The following is a 21152-nucleotide window of genomic DNA, read 5'->3' as shown; positions in this document are numbered from 1 at the left end:
TGATCCTGATAATCTTTGCTATTCTTCCGCAGGGAAACATTCTAGACCCAAGTCCTACTTGAGAGTCAAATGGGAGATTTCAAATTGTAAGATATCACTGATTATCCTTTCTCAAATTTGAATAGTGTCCAGAATTTCTCTAGCTTGGACAGTTTTGTTTCTTTGCTGGAAACACATTCCAAATTAAGAATTACAAGTGACGGAAGGTGATAGAGGGAGACTTGACAAAGCTTTATCTGATTTCAACATTTTTAGCACACACCCTTTGCAAGGTTCCTGCTCAAGCATCAAGCTTGACTTGAAGTTAATGAGTGTGTGTGGATCTTTGAAATGCCAGTTGTTATCATAGGCTACTGGCGTGAAGGGATAGGCCCAGAAGACACAAGCAAGCACCTCTGAAGACACTCCAAACACGGATGAATGAAAGCAACTTTATGAAATGTTGCATCAAAGACCTTCAGTCCATGGCTGGGTCACCTCATCAAGTAAACATAAAATCTCATTTCCTTCACAGGTTGTTAAGTTCCTACTTGATTTTGCTCTGAGCCTGTGTTCAGAGGGTTCCGTCTGAAGTTTGAGTAGCTCTGAATTGACACCCATCCAGAATTTGCATTGCTCATGTTGTTCTAAGATTACAAGACACTTCAGGAGATTGGAAAGATAAAGCCAGGCCTCAGTCTTTCTTTTTCTAATCTTTGCTCTACAATAGAGACAGATGTCACATATACATAGAGCGGAGAATAAAAAGGTTTGTAGAAAGATCTCACTAAATGATATTTTCATAATTGATCCAGTTACCTCAACTGTGCACTCAAACAGCCAAGCAGCAGTTCAGGAGAAAATGCATTGGATGTGGTCCTGGTTTGGTAACTCACAGCCTAAGACTCAGGATCACACAGCAGCAGCAACAACAGGTAAACTGCTCTGTCTTCTGCTTATCCATTGTCCTGAATGTCAAGTTTTTCAGCGTCAAGGAGAAGAGTATCCATGATTATGTCCAAGTTTGGGACTGATGTCCTGTCTCCATCCTTAAGGAATTGGTATCTGATACCATTTTTTTTATCAGAGAGGCCTATGGATCTGGGGATATGGTTAGATACTCCTCTGTGTTCTATTTGTTTTTCTTTTGGCAGCATGCACATAGAATCAGAATTAGTTTTCCTTCAGGAGCTTCAACTAGGAGATTCATTCAGAACAGATCCTCTTGAAAGAAGCCTATTAGAAAATGCATACTCCTACTTTCTCCTGGTCTACTTATCGCAGTCAGTAATAATAGAGGGAAATACTGACTTATGGATGGAAAGTGTAGGTTCTGTGTACTTGTTTGGACACTCAGTCCTCAGCTCTAAAGTGGGGGGGTGACCTGTTGTTTTCCCTGAGAATATAGACTGCCTGGATGTTTGACCATTAACTCTAAATCCCTGCAAAGTATTCTGGACTGAGAGCTTATGTGGGAAAAGAGTCCAGGTCCAGAACAATGGGAGATTACAAGCATATCTTCATTTATTAGCTTTTGTTGATTGAGGATATGGTCATATTTTAAAATAATTGGGCATTCTTTCTACAGAAGGAGAATAATAAAAATGGTCCTTAATACTTGCTTAGTCAAATAAAGTATATTTTATTTTAACAAATATTCAGCTTAGTTGAATAAAGTATATTTTATTTTAACAAATATTCCCGTAAGGAAAATAGTGCTGATGTTATGTTGTGATTTCATATCATGGTGATAAAGGTCATGCTGGAGGGGGGACGCAGAATAAAGAATATGCTATTTTTAAATGTTTAATGTTTACAATGTTTATCTTCATAGAACAAACATTGGGAAGAAAAAGTCTTCTTGTCAATGCTGTATCGTGGGCCATTTCTGGGCTTTCTTGATAGCTGAAAAAAAGAAATCTAATCACCTTACTTTTGTTTTGGGGGATTTAACGATGGTTTCAGCCTCTCTGCTTCAACTTTTTTCGGTTTTTTATCCACTCTTTAATATTCTTCTGGTGCACAATATGGTGGCAAAAATGGCGGTTTGGGGAAGTTTTCAAACCAGGACTCTTACTTCTGATCTTATTCATGAAATCCTTGGGTCACTTCATTTCTCTCCATCTTTCCTGATTGATTACCTCTTTTTCAAAAATGGACTCAAAATGTCCTGTTCCACTTTGCAAAATATAGTGTTGATATAAAAAAGTGACCATGGGCAAAATTGCTGGAGGATCTGGACACTAACTGGAAAAAGGTGGAAAGGCATCTTTTTCCAGCTTCCCCTTCATGTGGCATTCTTTTGTGTGTTGGGGATTGCTGGGATTAAGTGTCTGGGATTGCTGGCAGAAATATCATACCCTAAATTCTTGGAGAATGATATTGGTTGGCCAAGATAGAACATGAAGGGCTAGGACCCTGGAGAGCTTGGTTTCAGAATCATAGACTCTCAGATTTGGAGAGCATCTTCAATAGTCTAGCTCAGTCAGCACTTCCAGTGATTGAGCTACATAATTTTCCGGCTAAGTGATCTTTCTGATGGTGAGGAACACAACTTTTATGAAGATGTTCTTTGTTGGGTAGTCCAGATTATAACCTTTAAATTCAACATTTGGGAAAATATTTGTTCCACTTGCAATGAATCACCACAGGCCTTGGTTTGGCCTTTGGGAGCACACACAAAAATTTAATCCCACTTCTACATTACAGTTTTTCAAAATTCAAAGACTACTGTCACACCCTCTGTCATTTGGCCTTTCTTTTTTTTTTTAGTATTTTATTTATTTATTTGACAGAGATCACAAGTAGGCAGAGAGACAGGCAGAGAGAGAGGGGGAAGTAGCTCCCCGCTTAGCAAAGAGCCCGATGTGGGGCTTGATCCCAGGACACTGAGATCATGACCTGAGCCGAAGGCAGAGGCTTTAACCCACTGAGCCACCCAGGTGCCCCTCATTTGGCCTTCCTGACTACAGACAAGGCAAGCTCCATCCAGCACAGTTTTTTCCTCTTTAAGATGAGAATCATGAACAAGATGATATTTAAGGTCTTTCCATTTCTGACATTCTATGACCTGCAGTATGGGCCTCGAAAATAAAGCGGAACTTCTGTACTTTTTCTGTTTCTTCCCGCCATCTATATGAAGTATAGATGACTCTCTTGAGTAATAAAAGAGTAGAAGCATATACAGTGCTATTTCTTAGGGGCTGATGATTAACCTTTCAACCGTCAATTCCATTGTGGTTACAACAGCTTTGATGAGCACTAGTGGTACAAGTCCCAAAACAGCAACCAAGAGGCGAGAAGCCCAGGATTGGCTTTCATGGTGGTTTCAACCATTAGAGTCCAAGAATCATCTTCACACAACAACGATAATGGCTGGTAATGAGTTATTATTATCTCATTTCATAAGATCTCTTGACAGTTTTCAATAGTTCACTGACCTCGGGGATACTAAGTCTGAAATGCATTCTGGTTTCACACATGTTTTTGATGACTTTCAAAGGGCCATGAGCTCAGAGACCCATATGTTTGATTTGATAACACTAATAAGCAGATTTCTTCTTTTTATTCTATAGAACTAATACAGGCCTGGAGAAGGCTATTAAGAGCACTATGAAAGGGGGCCAGTCTTTCTTGAGGACAGAACAAAATTTTGGCTCTGAAAGATATTCCAAAGAGACAAAAGTCATTAGAAATTCCTGACTTTCCAAGAGGAAATAAAATAACATAGCTAGAACTAGAAAAATATAGAAACTCTCCATCAGTGGAACTATTCTCGGGGCAGCCACTGGTAGTAAGAAAAGACAAATGGTCACTCCAAAAGACAGCATGACTCTCAGTCAAATGATAGGAAACCCCTTTTCAGGAAAGAGACATCTACAGCAACCACTGAGAAGAGGCAGAGGGTCACCATCTTCTTTCCTCTGATGTGTCCAGAAGGGAAAACATGAGAATTTCTCAAAATCTTGGCTCCAGTCCACTTTAGTCCACCCTTTCGGTAGACTGAGAAGTGCCAGGCTCGATTTCTCTGTGAATTGACTAACTTTGCTGTGACTGGATGCTGCACTGTTGTTGGGATGGTAGCTCAGCTTGTGTTCAGAGCTCTGGTGATGTGATGCTGGAGAAGGTCAGCAGATGAATTAACAAATCATGAATACATCTATGAGATTTTTAAAATGGTGGACATGTGTTTAGATTCCGAAAGTTTTCTGAAGGTGGCTGATATAACAAATGGGCACATGTGAAACCTTTCCATTCTATTCTTGACACCTTTGCTTTAATGGCACATGCTTAATAAGTTAATAATCTGAGAGCATGGGGTGGGAGCAGTGTTTATTGGCCTGTTTTTCTTTTGTTTCTTTTGTGGGGTTATGTCCATATTTATTCTTTTGACTTCCTTAAGGAGATTGTTCCGTTGTAACGGTCATAGCCAATTGTTTTTAGATCTATGCCTTAGCTTCAGAGACCAGGATATAACAATCTGGGACTACACAAATCAGATGTCTCACTCTCTTCTTAAAGTGTTGGGAACTCATTATACATTCTGTGCCTTATTTTCTTCCTTTGTCAAATGGGTTGCTTGGCATCCAGTTCAGCCACTAACCTAAGTCACCACAACAGGTACGGATTCAAATATCATCTCAGCAGGCTGGGAACCAACTGAAGAAAATGAAGATGAAAGAGACAAACACCCCAGTTATTCTGGATCAGGCATTGATGATGATGAAGATTTTATCTCCAGCACCAGTAAGAATAATCAATTACAGTAGAACCATTTATGCAAGGCTTACTAATTAAACTGAGTGATGCCCAATAGTGTCTACCTTGGGAAATAGTTAATGTGGAAAATTAGCATAAACCTATGACTGACCACACTTTAGTTATACCTTGGTAAAAGTATGAAGGAAGAAAAATGACTTTTTAAAAAAATAGAAGCCAAAACATATTTGGAGGAAAGATATGGAAAATATCTTTTATAAAACTCCTAATGCCTCAGGTTTTCTGTTTTGTTACTTATGTGGTCTGCTGCTGCAAATTCTTCTTGAATTATTGAGCTTTGACAGAGAATGGCATAGTAAAACATTACAACAAATATTTATTGTATACCTACTGTGCTAGGTGCTGGCAACACAAAGATGAAAAATGCCAGAGCTTTTGCCTTCAAGCTCTGGCTTACTGAAGCAATAGAATGTGAGTGGGAGGATATTAATTAAAGCTTGCAGGTGATTCTACATTAAAGACTTAGATGGCCCTAGAAAGGCTTAAAAGTTGGGTACAGAATTCAAGAATCATCATAACCAAAACTTTGTTGAAACCAAGGGGACAAATCTAGTTTTAGCAAATAGGGCACAAATATAATGGAAAGACATTGAAGGGAAGGACGAACGTCAGCTGAGCTTTAACTAAAACAGTGCCTATTATTAAAAACGAATAGTGAAAACACTGTGTAATAGTATCCAAACTTGTGACAGTTATAAAACTTTTTGAGAACAGAGATGGAAATTGAGCTGAAAAACCCCCTTTATTTTTTTAATTTTTATTTTCTTGAAAAACCTCCTTTATTTTTTTAAAAAGATTTTATTTATTTGACAGAGATCACAAGTAGGCAGAGAGGCAGGCAGAGAGAGAGAGAGAGAGTAGGAAGCAGGCTCCTGCTAAGCAGAGAACCCGATTCGGGGCTCGATCCCAGGACCCTGGGATCATGACCTGAGCTGAATGCAGAGGCTTTAACCCACTGAGCCACCCAGGCGCCCCAAAAAACCTTTAAAAAAGTACACAAAGGTCAGTCTAACATTAAGCCAGATGACTGGGTTTCCTAGACATATCTGTAATGATGTGAGATGTTGCTGAGCAGAGATGAGAATTCTGAACCTGATGCTACCATATCACCTGTTCTTAGAGAAGGTGGACCTTTGCAGTGTGACTGGACCCTCTCAGGTCACTGAAGTTCTCACTGTCCTACTGAAACCTGAGAGGACTGTCCCCACATGGACAACAGCCAGGAAGGGAGGAGTCCAAAATAATAGTTTGGGCTTTGAGGCACCTGAGTATATGGCATCGATACCATAAATACTCAAAATGAACTAGACACTTTATATCTAAGCTTTTAAATGGCGCATTCTTTAGCCCAGACATCTCTGCAGAGTCTGGTCTATAAAACAAGTAAACTCTTCTTAATAACTTCAGAAAGAAAACCAAATAACCAAAAACACTGGAGCTTTACTATCACACTGTCTTCTGGGTTCAGGATGTGGCCCCATCTTCCAGGTGGGACCATGAGGAAAGATGTGGTCTTGATACTTGAGAAACGTAGCTTTCTTGGGTGGCAACCCAAACAGATCAACCTGAAAATTTCACTTGTGAAATCAAGCTGATAGTATTACAGTTCTGAAAAGAATTTTGTATTTAGTTGGGTATCAAAGTTAAGTTAGGAAGAATTAGGATAGGTTTGCACATGATAGTTTCACTAAAGCAACCGATCCTAATTTTGTCATGATCCTTCTTTCAAGTGCATCTCCTACTCCAGCTCTATCATTTTGGGTGACGGCATCAGGCCTCTGGTGGATGTATGCCTCTTTTTTTTTTTTTTTTTTTTTTTTTTCGGGGAGCTTCATAATGGTGGTTGGTGACCTATGGTGCTTTTCTACTGAATGTATGAATCTTGTTTTTCTCTCATTGGCTATGAATGGCTTGCTCATGAAATGCTTTGTATTTGATGAGAATACCATAGGTGTTTGCTACACATTCAGAAATGTACAGCTAAATCATATGGCTGTTAAAGGTAGATGTTCTTTCTTAGAACCATCTATAGGAGATCCATGGCTGCTCAGAGTATGCCTTTTCCCACCAAAACTAGCGAAATAAATAAAATGATCATATCATCATGGTATAGTTTTCAGGAATCTACCTCTTCAGCCTGAGGATCTTGCTGTAGCACACTTGCCAATGATACCAATCCCTTGGGCTTTCAAGCGCGCAGGGCCGTTATGGACTGCATGGATGGGCCAAAACTCTGATGTTCTTGGTTCTCCTCGGTGGAGGGCTGGTGTTTGCAAAGCTGTTCTTCCTTCTGCTGCAACTCCTTTGGCTGCTTTCTCCAGAAAATCTCATGTTCTGACCCCAGCGTCTCCTATGACAGAAGGCAGAGGATACTGAGGTGCTTAACAATATGGCTGAACCAAGCTGAAGTCCTCTCTGCTCTCCCTCCGTTTCCACTCAACCATCTATATGAGCTGGTATAGATGATTCACTGTGTAGACCAAAGAAGGGAGAGATGTGCAGAACAAGTGGTGAAGGCTCACGAACTAACATTTTCCTAATTGCTTCAATCATCATTATAACAGTTCCAACCACACCACGGCTTTTTAGCCACCCAAAACAGAACCAGGATTGGACTTCGCAGAGCCCCGGTGAATCGAATCCAGGAGTATTACTTCAGACTACTACAAGGATGACTGGTAATGGGTTTTGCATACTTCATTAAAGACTTTTTTCCCCCTCAAAGTCTATGACGCTGCAAAGGTCAATCATCAGGACACGGTGGGAACAGTAGTTCATGTCTCATCACAAATTCTTAACTTTCATGAGGAAACTCAGTTCAACCTAGGAGTCATTCATCAATCACACTGTCTGGGCACAAGATACTTTATGTTGCTTTATTACAAAAATAAATACATTAGCTCAGTTTATGATGCTGCCCTTTACAAATTGATCATAGTAGAACAACAGGTAATCATTAAGAAATTTCCCACCTATTGATTTTTCTCTTGGGAGAGATGAGTGGAGTCACTCAAAAGCATTGAGCGTAGATGCTCGGAGGTCCTACGTAGGCATGGCACTGTTAAATAGCATGCATTTCAATGGAAGAACACAACACCAAATGTTGGTTGATAAAAAGTCACAGTGTATATAACCATCATCACGGCAGATATGGACCAAAGTGGCACCAGCACCAATGGAGAGAACTGGCCCCGAGAACCACACTCTCCTCTTGTTCACCATGAGCATCACGATGAAGAGGAGACCCAGCATCCTGCAAGCACAAGTAAGGAGGCTGGAGGTCAGCAATGCCGGTGTCCGTGACTTAGTGAAGTCCTTCCAAAGAATAGGGAATGCTTTGTTTTAGACATTAGCCACATCTTCTGTCATTTCTTTTATCCACAGAGCATGCAAAGCTGCCAAATCTACAGACTAGTTTTAGTAATTGGGAGAAAAACACCAACTGGTCAGGTTGCATGAAGGGCCAAAATGGTGGAAAGCTTAAAATGTTTTTTTTTAAAGGTCTGAGATATATTTTTTTGTGTGTTAGAGATTCTTCGAGTTTCCATTTGGGCGATTTCTTTGTGTTTATAGAAATGTGTGAGGAAGAGTGTATCTTTTGGTGCCAGGCAGTGGGGTCTGGAAAGAGCTTGACAAGTGCGATGATCTTCGGAATCCTTCTCTTCTGTGAAGATCTCTGACAAATCCAGTTTCTTTTTTTACATTCTGTTCCTCACTGTACTGTAGGAAGGCATCCCTTGTACTCTCTGCAAGAAGGTCAGTAGCTCATAGAGACTATGTTTGAATTTCTGTGACTGTTCTTTTTCTGTTTTTAAGCCCAGAGTAACTTGGCGAAGGCTTTGATGCTGTTATTCCTACTTAAGTGCCAACATCTCAGGTTTCCCCAAACAATCTCAAGTCTCACTACAGGTCTTGAGGACGGGACCAAAGAAAATAAGAACTATATACACTTCTTCTTTCATCTCTCTCTTGGCAATATGCCCATCATATTTGGAATAAAGGAGCCTTAATTTAGGATAACAGCTTGTAGCATCTTTAAAACTATGGTTTAACTATCATTCCCTTAGTCTTGGATACTCTTAAAGCAAGACTGTAAGAAGTAGCCACTTAGAAACCAAAGGGAGACCCCAGAGTTTGAGGGAGGCCTTCAGACAACAAAAGAAACATTTCGGACATCAACTAGGACATAGGTTTTAAGTGCTGGGCATTGTACTGAATACGTCAAATAGGCCTGCATCTCATCACTTATCCCATTAGATTTTATTTTTGTGTGAGGACTATGGACTGAACGCAAGAGTCTTCTGATAGAAGGAGGAGATGAGAAGCAGAAGTCTCTTTGGAAAGGGATTCTGTACCAATCCCCCTTGGAACCTAAAATTTAAGACTGTTTGTACTTAAAAAGAAGATAGCTACATGAGAGGCTTGGAATTAATGAGCCCATTGTCAGAAGGTTGTGGGGGGGTTGGCGGGGGCACATCATTCCTGGAGGGTGGTTGAAAAGCCAGATGTGACAGAACCTCACAGAGGAAAAGGGAAAGCAGTAACCACTACAGCAATTCTCTCATTAGTACTTGCAAAACATAAACAGATTCTGGTTGGTGACCTTTGGGCTTTATCAAAGGACATTACAACTTCTAGAAGAGATTCAACCTTCATATTTTACACTGGAAATCCTATATTCTGCTAATCCATATGTTGAAAACAGCGGGTATTTAAACTGGATATTCAAAGGAGTGCAATGTTTATGAAGATAGTGATAGTGTAGTGTGTGCGCGTGTGTGTGTGCGCGCGCACACATATATTTCTGTCTTTTTTCTTTCTTTTCTAAAAGATTTTGAATAGACAGTTTATGTTTGGGTTACTTTTCCCTTTTTGGTAATTAAGTTCATAGTTTTTCTAACTTCATTATTTGTCAGGAGGTAGTGATTTAGTCAGTGGGAGGTAAAACTGAAGATTTGAGACTTCTTTTTCCTCCCTCTGGATAACCAGTTAACCCCAGGAATGTTCTGGCCAATGCAAGGGTAAAATGAGGACACACATTGTATTTTTTGAAGATTTTTCTTATTATCAAATCACACATATCATTTTCTAAAATTATGAAATACAACTGGTCTTACCAGTTGCAAAAAATACTTTGGCTTGGCAAGTTTATAGGCTCTCATTTTCTTGTTGAACTAAAAATTTGCTGTTAGTTGCTGTAAATGAAAATGACCCTGGCTTTCTGATTTTTCCCAAAGATACCCTGATACAATTTTATTCCATTCAATTTATTCTTTTTAAAACTGAGCAATTAAAACACCGAGGGGTTGAAATTTTTAACTTGTCACACGTTCCTATTGTTTATATAATGCCAAACATTGGCTAGAATAGTTTTATTCTATTGACTTAATTTCATTAAAAAGTAATTTTGGCAATTTTGGATACCACATAGACATAATCTCATAATGTACCCATCATTGTCAACCTATTTCATGCTGGGCAAATCCACTGCTGGTGCATTTCCAGTGCATGTGATCATGGATTATGTGACCACCATTTGAGAAGGCCTCCCACCATGCTGATTTTGTCATCAGTTGGTATATATAATACACCCCCCCATCACAGGAGCAAAAAGGTTAATTCTGTGAACACACAGTGCTCTCAAACGAGGATATATGAGGCCATAGAGTATGGTAAACCAAGAATCGTACTGGAAATTCATAGACTGTGGTCCAGTCCTAACTTTGTGTGTGCCAATCTGGCTGTAAGATTTTGAGCAAAACTACTTTGGGTCCCAGCTTTCCTATCTGAAAAATTGAAGGATTGGGCCACTGATTTCTAATATTTCTTTCAGAATATAAGTGATCTCTCTCCATGCTGCTTTCCTTTTCTACCTTTTCTCCCATGTGTATGTGGCTTTAAAGTATTAAGATATGTGTTGGTAAAGAAGTTGAACAATAATGACTCCCAGCTGACATTCTTCTCACAGCTCAGGGAATTCCTAGTAGTACAATGGAATAAAGAGCTACCCCCAAAAGAGCAGTGGGTGGAGAAAGGGTGGCATGGGGAATACTCCCAGTCACCAAAAGAAGACTCCCATTCAGCAGCAGGGACAGCTGGTAATGGATTGTTTAACTAGCAGACTTGGGTGGAAGCTTCCTCTTGGGTTAAATATTGAGCATTAAGGACACTGAATAGAAAGACATTGAAGGAGTTTTCACAAGATATTAAGGTTCCTTAATAAATTATAATATGGACAATACAGAGCCAACCCTTAGATGCGTAGAACAAATCACCAAAACAGGAATGGATATAGCATATAGGAGACCTAGAGAATATGTCTTTTGTGTATGTCACTTTCAGGTCTAGTTTTGGGCATCTCCCAATGAGATTGTGGCAGAGACTCTGATCTGACCAAATACTCCCTCTTCTCTTGTGATGGAATCTACAACATGACTTTATGAAATACTGGGCACATTAGAACACATTTGGTCAGAATCCTAATGTTGGAAGAAATGGAGCCAGATCGTTAGAAAAATACCTGTCTGATGTCATTTAGCACTTTGGTCCTATCTATTTGGAGATTTCTCTTTGAAAGAACCATGCTTTCTTCTTACATTTAGAAACACACTTTCTCTGTTGTTTGTGGGATTGTGGAACTTGGACTCAAGTTCTGCCATCATCTCTAAGTGATGCCAGATGACTTTGGCTCTGCAAGCTGCTGTGCATGATTCTTTTGTCTGTGTGGCAGAAACATGGAGATTCATCCTGTCTTGTAAAAGAATATGAATTCCGTATTCTCACTTGATATCAGAATAGTCCTTTGTTTTCATTTGTGACATAGAAGGTAATGCAGAATGTCCTTCCGGGGCATGGCAGTTTCTGAATGCATCCCTGGCAGAGATGTGGATTCAGTGACTGGCTAGTGGTTGGTACTAAGGGGCTACAACTGGACTCTTCTCTACGTATATATCTCCGCTGGCTCAGAATGAAGCAAAAGCACGTGCTGAATTCTAAATGTCCCTTGAGCTGTGAATCCCATTGTTAGAAGGTAATGCTTCTAATGGATTCCATTCATGCTTTTGAGATGAATGTTACTTATTTCAGGTTTATCTTGTGGGAAGCCTGATTCCTCCTCTAAATCACTGCCAGCCTAATGTGCATTTCCCTGGGATGTGGTTGTCTCAGAATGACATCATGTGCTCAGATACTTCCTCCTTTAGGCGATGGTGACCGTATGGCGTGTGGTTCAAGAACTACTTCTTTATCTTCACATGATGACTATAACTCATCCTCTATTCATGCAGGGATCATTAATGCTTTCGTAGCCTTTTGTTCACATGCTGAATGCTAAGTAAATGAGCATGAACAAATCCATACCTGCTAAAACAGTCTGTGTTTACACAACTTCTTGACCCTCTATACCAGGAAGATGCTTTCATTGTCTTATCTAGAGAGTAAAGTCTTTTTAACACTATCAGCGTATGTATCCCTGGCCAGATGTCAACTAACACTTTGACACTTGCTTGAACTACATGTTCACAACAGCCCCAGCCCAAGACGGCCATCTAGATCAAAGAATGACAACGCAGAGTCAAGAGGACAGCTCCTGGACGTATTTCTTTGACCCCATCTCACATCCAATGGGACGAGGTCATCAAACAGAAAGATGGATGGGTAATAGCCTCTGAGCTTTTTTATATGCTGTTTTTGAAAGCCACCCAATAGCTATTTACCTAGAAATGTGCCCTTGATTTTAGACCAGTCTGCTTCCTTAAGGAACTTGAAGTTTCTTTAAAAATTAGTTTTCTAAGTAGGGGTGATATGGACATTCATCTGAATATGAAATCCTAGGCTGAGACTGAAGAATTTGGCCAGAAAGTTAAAAAAGAATTAGTTCTAAGATGGTGGGAGTGGAAGTTATTTTCTCTGAAGAAGGAGCAGTCTTCAGATTTCTTTTACATTAATTCAGTGACTATTTTCACTGTAGACCCAAAGCCATAACTTGTCCTTGGTAGAGAAATATTGGAGGTCAAAAATTGGCGAGTGCTCATTTCAAACAAGTAACTGAAAAACTCAGAAAACATTATTGTTCACTCTTTCTACATTTAGAGAGAAATACAGCACCCAGTGACTTAGGATTTAGACCACTCTTGGCCCTCAGTAAATGTTTTCAAATGTAATGAATGGACAACTTTTATACAGGATGGAATCCCCATTTCCTTAAATACCATTCTTATTTACCTATAAGCAGTTAAAAACAGAAATGAAAGAAAGTAAAAAAGATACTAGCTGTAGTTCTGCAAGAATGGATGATTGTGATTATATTTGACTAATTTTTATATTCCAAAGGAATTCTTTCTTTATCAGAACAGATGACAGCTTTCCTGAGAGAATCTGTAGGAGTTGGCAGCAGGTGGTGTCATCCCTTTTCTCAGTCTTTACCAGACTGAAGAACTGATGCTCCTTACTATACCCATGAATTGAGTTACTCAGGTTTTTTTTTTAATTATTTGACAAGATGTCTTGATTGCAGAAATGTCACATTCCAAAAAGGGAGATAAACCAAAAGAGTCAATAGAAGGATGTGAATTTTCAGTCATAGTATTGAATATATTATCTAGATCCAAAAAGCCAAGGGTATGCATAACTTAGACTGTATTGAAATGGGTTCTAAGAGTACAATGATGATGTCCCTTGATATTGAATTGAACAAAATTATCTCCAAAATGAATCCCACAGTTTCTATGACCTCATTTCTTTAAAACATCCTATGCTGTACCCCAGTATTAATGATTAGGTATCCCTTAAGCTACAGTTGTATTAAATATCTTCTAATGTGCAGTGCATTGTGGATACATCATGTTCCATGCCCTTAACTAATTTAATATAAAGCTAGGAAAAGAAAACACTTATCATCGATGATAAATTAAAATATATCTAACAATACTGGACAATAGGTAATAGATGTCAAATGAATGTTGCCAACAATAAACACAAACATTCAGAGGACCCTCCAGAGAGTGTCAGAGAAAGATGGATCTAATCTGGTTTTTTCAAAAAATGGAAAGAAATATGGATAGTCAGAAAGGGAGTTGGGGAACGTTTCATAGGAAGGAGACTCATGTAAGGAGAGGGATAAAGGAAGGGAAACCAAGAAATGAATTTTTCAGAGTGACTGGGTCCATTTGTCATAATGGAAGATGAGTTTGAATGGCTAGGTCATGGCCATTAGGTTGCGGGGTTGAAGTACCACATGCAAACACAAAGGTGGAAAGCCAAGACAGTAAAAAAAAGGCTTCTGGATCAATATTAAGCCTCCATACTGTTGAACAGAAAGAGCCTATTGAACTGAACATGTCAATGGGCTTCAATACAATGGGCTTCAACCATAGAACAGTGCAAAACATCTTGTAGGAGTCTAATTTACAAAAGGGAAGATGAGTAAGAGTGTCTAGAGACTTTCAACAGACAGGACTTTTCTGGGAGAATATCCATTTGGGGTTTTGATTTGGGTTAACTAGCCTTTCCTCCTTGTTGAAACCTGGGATAATACAGTCAGCCCCGTTTTGTCCTACAAAGATCTTGATGTCCTACAAAGATCTTTTCTTATATGTGAAGGTTTCAGTGTAGATATGCGAGTGCCCAGTATTCTGGCATTTCCTTCTGGAGTCATCTGGACCTGATTAAGTCTGTCCGGATGTAGCAGTGTGGGTGAACTTTGAACTAGAGAGCCAGCAACAGTGATGGGGCTCTTGGATTGTTTGGCCACTGTTTCCCTTAGGACTTGTTATTCCAGCAACACTGATTCGTGATATTTACTAGAAACAGCACATTTAAATGTTTCAGTGACATTTGTGTATCACTCAACATGGTACATGTTAAATTCCAGAGAGACCTCATACTTGTGTTTATAGGGAGAATGATTCACTGACCTCTACTGCTTATTTCTTGCCCCTAAATGCTTCCCATGACTTCCACATAAGTAGTTTGGATGATAATTTTATGTGTTATATGCACGTTCACTTTGGGAAGCAGAAAGGACCAAATGAGAGAAGAGGGTCGTAAAAAAAAAAAAAAAAAGGAAGAAGGAAAAGTTCTTTTGCCAAGTGAGGGAAGGAGGTGTGAAAAAATGGTGCTGAACCAGTACACTTTGTCTTTTCTCCATGATCCAGATCACACGTGTCTGTAAGGGAGGCAAGGTGTATGGTATGGGACAAGTCACATGCAGGCTTTGTTTCTGGTTTTTTTGCAAGGTTTGAGAGACACATCATGTGCTCATTTAGTGTCTTTCCAGACTCAGCAAAAATAAACAAAAATTACACCTTTTGTACACTTAGTGTTTAAAGGAAAACCAGTTACTTCTTATGATACTTTTTAAAGAAGTTATCATTTGTTCCAGTTCTGGAGACATGAATCAGTACGTACTTTTTTCCCTCTAGTCCGGGTTTGGATATGAAAATAGTTTGTCTAAAGACCATGAACCACCCTCAGGGAGTGGCTTAGTAAATCGAGCATTAACACTGGTTTGATTCCTTCAGATATGGACTCCAGCCATAGTACAACACATCAGCCTTCTGCAGTTCCAAACACACATTTGGTGGAAGACTTGGACAGGACAGGACCTCTTTCAGTGACAGCTCGTAAGGATATAACAACCCCTTTGCTGGCTTGTAGTCCCGCTTCAGCTCTTGCTCCCACTGGCCTGGAAGCAGAGCTTGGTGGTAGAATGGTGCAGTTGAGAGGTTCAACCCTGGAGTATAAAAGGGTCTTCGTTATCTGTATTTTCTTGGTGGGCTCTTTAAATCTGGTTTTTGCCTACATTCTTGGTGATTTTCCAGACACATGACTTTATGTTAAGAAAAAGAAAAAGATTGTGGGATTCCACCCCACTTGATTTTTCTTCCCTAAATAGTTATGTGAGTGAAACCCAAGACCATGCCTAAGATAGTGGTTTCTCCATGTTTTAACCATCTCCTTTTGGTTCCCACCTTTCCTCCAATCAAGGCAGAAGAGGAGTAGGGTCGCTTTATTGGTCGTGAAAAGACATTTTAGGGCCAGATAATCATAGAAAATTGGGAAATCCTAGCAGCCCACAGAAGAGGGGCAAGACATGCTGTGAATATTAACAAAGGTGCCAGGGCCCGGAAACAAAAGAGGAACATTTACTAATATCTCTTCCTACTACTAAACATCTGGGAGAAGCAATGCTAAACTCTTAGCGGCCTTAATTGCCACTGTGTGGACAGGGCTATCCTAGAGATCAGCCTGAAGTCATTCACAATTTCTTGACAGAGTATGAAAGAAATCCAGAATTAAGAGGGCTTCATTTCACTGCTTGCTACACATACTGGGCAGACTCTTTCATGTGAGCGCAAGCATGTCTTGATCACCAAGAATGTAGGAAGCACAACGTTAAGAATCAAAGGAGATGGAGAGAAGACTAAGAAGGACCTCTCCAGTGGAGGGCCTTGTGTTTCCACTTTATGTCCCTTCTGACTTTTATTCTGATACTGGGATGGGGATTTGGTGACCATCTTTCTCCTGGTTGTCATGTTTACTTGGTAGTGGATATGGCTTATGGATGTGCTTTATGGAATGCTTGCACCTGTAACTCAGAGGTCAGTCCCTTCCTTAGAAGAACACACAAGAAATCAACTCAAAACAGTCAAAGTGATTTCAGATATGGGCAGTGGTTCAACCTCAAATTGGTGTATGTCAGCGGGGGCCCTGTGTTTGCCCAGGCAAGCGTTTCCTGACATTTTGGTGCAGTGAAGAGAATCCTCATTCATAGACAAGATCAAAAACCTAATAACAGAATAAAACACTAACTTTAATTTAATCTTCTTTAGAAGGGACTTAAGATTTCTTTGTGTAAATTTGATCTGAGTTACTTGAGCAGGTTATTCTAGATTCTAGAGCTTCTTCCCCTTTGGTCGTGAGAAGTGTGCTCTCTGCTATCCTGGTGTTCATTTCCCTGCAGTCCCACATCTCAAGCCACAGCTGGGTGCCCTTGACTGTGTACAGGAACACCAGAATTCAGCCATTCCCTTTTCCCTGTCTCTGTGTTCCCTGGTTTTCCTAAGTGCTACCCTCGGGCCAGGATGATCCGGGGGGGACAGACTGTCGCCTCAGACTTCACCTTGGCACTTTACCTCTCTTGACTGTACTGAAAAAGAGGTTCTTAGGAGCCAATTAGAGACAAAACAATTCCGTTGTACATTTCTAGCAATCAGAGGAGAATGGTGGACACAAACTTGGGCATTCCTAGGCACCCACCCATCGACACTAGCTCTAGCCAGTTCCTCCCTCTCGGCAGATAACAGAGGCTTTATTTCATGGCTCCAAATTAACGTTGGATTCCTCCCTCATTGAAACAGAGCAGAGTCAGACTCAGAGCTTCTCTACCTCACATGGAAGCTTGGAAGAAGATAAAGACCAGCCAGTGACTTCTGCTCCAACATCTAGCAGTAAGGATGGTAAAGCCCTGCAGGCTTCAGCTCTGTATAAAAATCCGTAAATTATGGATGTTTCTGCAGTGTCTTTGGTGGAGGTACATCAGGTGGCTGCTGTTGTGCTGTTACTTCTGATCTGAAGGTGCGGCTGGTGATGGTTCTTTGATTTTTCTGCTTTGTAGGCCTCTTAGAAGCTATTGTACATTCAGTGCAATGTGTATTTCTTAATCTTAAAGGTCAGGTTTCTTAAACTCTAGAGTTAGTGGCATGGTTTCAAAATCGCTTATATATGATTTATAATTGGTGTAAAGGTCTGAATTCTATCACTCTCTGTTTTCCTTTCATCAACCTGTTATTTTGCCTTCATCCTCTGGATATATGCCCATGGTGCTGGTGACTAGGAAGCGGAGCCCTTATGGCAAAGGAAAGAGTAATGAAAGCCTCACGGTTTTGAGCCCTGGCGTTTATGGTTCCATATGCAGGCAGCATAAGTTTACTTGTCAGTTCAATGATGTGTTTTCTTCACTTCATCAAAGCCCGGTCCAGTTGGGTAAGAGCTCAAGAGTATCTAGTACCTGAGTTGACTTCAAGGTCACAGTCATGGTGGCTAACAATCCAGGCAGATGTTGCAACAAATGCCTCTCCTGGGTATTGGGATCACCAGAATCTCTTCCATTGAATCATGTCCAGGTGGTGCCGATGGCAAAATATCACTTCTGTTCAATAGTAGGAACAAACTGCACTGTCTTTTGCTCCATACTCATGAATATAAGTGGAAAGCTTCTGCAGCACTGGCACATTCTGAAGACAAGCCCCCGAGGTGGGGTGGCCTCACAATCATGGGCTTACCCTTGATCCTACCTCCACACAGATAGGACTGATGACAGAGGCGGAAGACGAGGTGGACATCTTCCTGAAGACTCAGCTACTTCAGTGGAAGCCTCTACTTCTCACTCACCTGCCACGGGGGAATACAGGACCCTCATCCCGGTGACCCCTGCCAACACGGGGTTCCCTGGAGTTACTGAAGTCAATATTGCTGGAGATTCCAATTCTAACGTTATTCATTTCTTTTCAGGTAACTTGGCCCTTTGTCATCCAGTTTGATTTCTCTGCAGAGAGAAACAGCGCATACTCTCATACTACAGGGGGACGTTTTCTCTGTGGGCTGTGATTAGACCGATTTGTGATTTGGGGAGGGCCTTTATCACAGGTCATCATTCTAGTGCCAATAAAGTTAGATTTATTTTAGAATATAATGCTTTTATTTGCCAGTATAGTCTCTGTTTATTTTTGTGACTTAGTTGTTATGGTAGAATTTCTTTCTTTCTTCCTAATCTTGTGATATCTTAACTTGAGTCGTATGAAATCAATACTTTTGTAGGATAAAGTAGTTAAATATTAGCAATTTCATTTGATTCAAGTCAGATATGCTACCTGTTTCATATGGCTTTACCCAACATGTGAATAATTTACATATGCTAATATCTTTGCTCTGAAATTATTATCTTTACTGGTGATGGGTTGGTGAATTTTACTTTCGGTGAAGGGCTTGTGGCTAAACCTACTTATGATTCACACCTCAAACTTTATGATTTAATCTACTATTAATAAACAGACATGATTTCTCTTGTTGCAATGACAAAGGGATGATTAAAGATGACTTATTCAATTAAGTTGGACACGGACCTAAAAGGAAAGTGAGACTTCTCTTCTCAAATAACCAGTCTCCCTACTTCTCCCTTTCTTTGTTCCTTCATTTGCAATAAGAAACTTACATTGAAGAAAAAAGAACTAGAAATATTACTCTAAGAAATGAGAATTGAAATCTGTCCTCCTCATGAGAGTGATTCAGTGACTCAAGTGTTTCCTGCCACTCAACCATTGAATTATATTAAAGATTTGTGATTTTAAATATATATAGTTATATCTGTAGCAAGGTCTGCCTCTCCTCCCCCCCAAAAATGAATAAGTCTTATGAGAACCCAGTATATAAAACAGATGACATCTGTGATGCTCTAACTGAAATGGGGACAGAAGACTCAGAATGCCAATTGCTTGGATTCTTTCCTCTGTGGTGCTCACCCAGAGCTTCCAGAAAAGCAGTTTTTAAAAGTACTAACTTTGGTGATATTGGCAAGACAAAGCTCCTCACACCCTTTGATTCATTATTCAGCATGGTTCTGCCCTCAGTTATGAAACATCCCAAGTAACATTGTCCGTTTTCTTCCAAAGAAATGAATCTTAGAGCACTGCTCTTTTCTCTTGGCAGAATAAGGACTGTGGTTCAATCAAATGAATTTAAATTTCAAATGGCAATTTTCAAAGTAATAGTATCGCGGAACGGTTACGTAACCTATTTGTTAGTAAATAAAATGCTTTCTACAAAATTGATACTCACATACGTGGATTCCTTCTGTTCCATGGTCAAACAGATTTTCTGTGGTTCTTCATGGATTAAATGATTAGTAAGTGATTCAACTGTCATCCTTGGTTTTCTTCCAAGCCACTCAGATAAAGCTTATTTCTTCCCATACATTTTTCTCTGTTTTGATGCTTAATGTTAAGAACTAAAACATTTGCCATTGTGCTGGTGGTGGTGATGATGGTGGTGACAGTGGTGGTGGTGGTATTGGGGGTACTGGTGTTAGCATCTTAACAAATGCTATTTTTGAGTATTCTAACTAAGGAACAAAACAAGCTGTCTCCTCTATATAGTTACATGAGAGGTGACAGGATGCCTACTTCTGCCTTCTCTAATGAAGGAAATGGTGATGATCAGATTACTATATTTTCCTTACAGGTCTTCATAAGAGGTGACTATAGCCATTTATGAAACCAGTGTCCCTTTTTGTTGTTATTGTTGTTTGTCTTGTTGTTGTCTTGCTTTTGTTTTGTTTTGTTTTGTTTTTGTTTTTTAAGATTCCAGCATGTTGGAAAATATGTGGGGAAGAGGGAGAAGAGGAGGGGTTTCTATAGGCTGAATCCCAGATTTGACCTGTGGACCCTGATTTGAGTAGTTCGTGAGCTTGTCTCAATCTAAAGCCTTTTGGTGATAGATGTTTGGGACGATGAGATTATACTAACTCTTGGTGTTGAAAATACAAATTTAAATTTTGAAAAATGTTATTTTTTAAAACATAGTCTAATAACCAGGTCCACATTTTTTACATGTTAGCTCTCATCATCGTACTCCTTTTTCACTTATCTTCAGGCTCTTTTTCCCTAAATAAGCAGTTGGCCTTTCCCTTTGAATTTTTACATAATTCAACACCAAGATCCTTTACGGCACACCAAAACCATTTTCTATTTCCTGCCTCCGAGAAATCTCTTTAAGTGGCTCACACTCTGAGTCAGAGAGTACACATACTCCCAGTAATCACATTTGTGTAATTCAAAGCATATAGTTTTTATTTCAAAGACACAGTATCAAGTTCCAACCTCAGATCTGTGAAGACATCATAATATTTTTGTTAGAGTGTTATGTTCTTAGATTTCTACCAAAACCACACTTCCTGTGGTCATCTTGGATGGTCTGTGCTATCCCAGTTTCTTTCATTTTGATTAAAATCCCTAGCCTACTCACTACTACGCACCAGTGAATCCAGCAATGAACAGTAATTAGTACTATGGAGCCATTCAGGGCTCCTTGCCATTGGTTTTTTGGTGACCTCTAAAACACCAAAGTTGGTGATAGGATGTCTGAAATTACAAAAGTGAGGAAATGCAGAACTGCAGTGGGGAATACCCAGTAATGAGCCTGTTCTGATTACTCCTTACAGAAGACCAGGACCCATCGGTTCACCCCAGTGGAACATCCCATACCACTCATGGATCAGAATCAGCTGGTGAGTTTGCACTACTGTAGTCATTTGCTATTATCATCATTGAGCCTGCTGCTGATTAATAAAGCATGAGTCAGTGTCTCGAGAAGAGTGGTTCTCAGACTTTCTTAGCACG

General features: G+C 39.9%; 1 protein-coding gene across 5 annotated transcripts in view; it reads left to right on the top strand.

Moving 5' to 3' along the window:
• CD44 (CD44 molecule (IN blood group)) overlaps positions 1–21152 on the top strand; it is an 83205-nt gene that overhangs the window by 49195 nt on the left and 12858 nt on the right. Inside the window, exons 6-13 of one of the 5 annotated variants that reach the window (XM_080814978.1) lie at positions 4624–4725; positions 7323–7436; positions 7907–8023; positions 12286–12414; positions 15279–15380; positions 17118–17207; positions 18064–18270; positions 20975–21040. In XM_080814978.1, the coding sequence (XP_080671104.1) occupies positions 4624–4725; positions 7323–7436; positions 7907–8023; positions 12286–12414; positions 15279–15380; positions 17118–17207; positions 18064–18270; positions 20975–21040 (927 nt within the window). Of the gene's footprint in view, positions 1–4599; positions 4726–7322; positions 7437–7906; positions 8024–12285; positions 12415–15278; positions 15381–17117; positions 17217–18063; positions 18271–20974; positions 21041–21152 lie in introns of all 5 variants that reach the window. The other 4 variants (XM_080814977.1, XM_080814976.1, XM_080814979.1 and 1 more) reach the window with 4 other exon arrangements.

The sequence above is a fragment of the Martes martes genome (genome assembly GCF_963455335.1).
Source record: "Martes martes genome assembly, chromosome: 10".
Classification (NCBI taxonomy): domain Eukaryota; kingdom Metazoa; phylum Chordata; class Mammalia; order Carnivora; family Mustelidae; genus Martes; species Martes martes.
The sequence above is the reverse complement of the archived record's forward strand: the minus strand, read 5'-3'. Positions and strand labels throughout refer to the sequence as shown.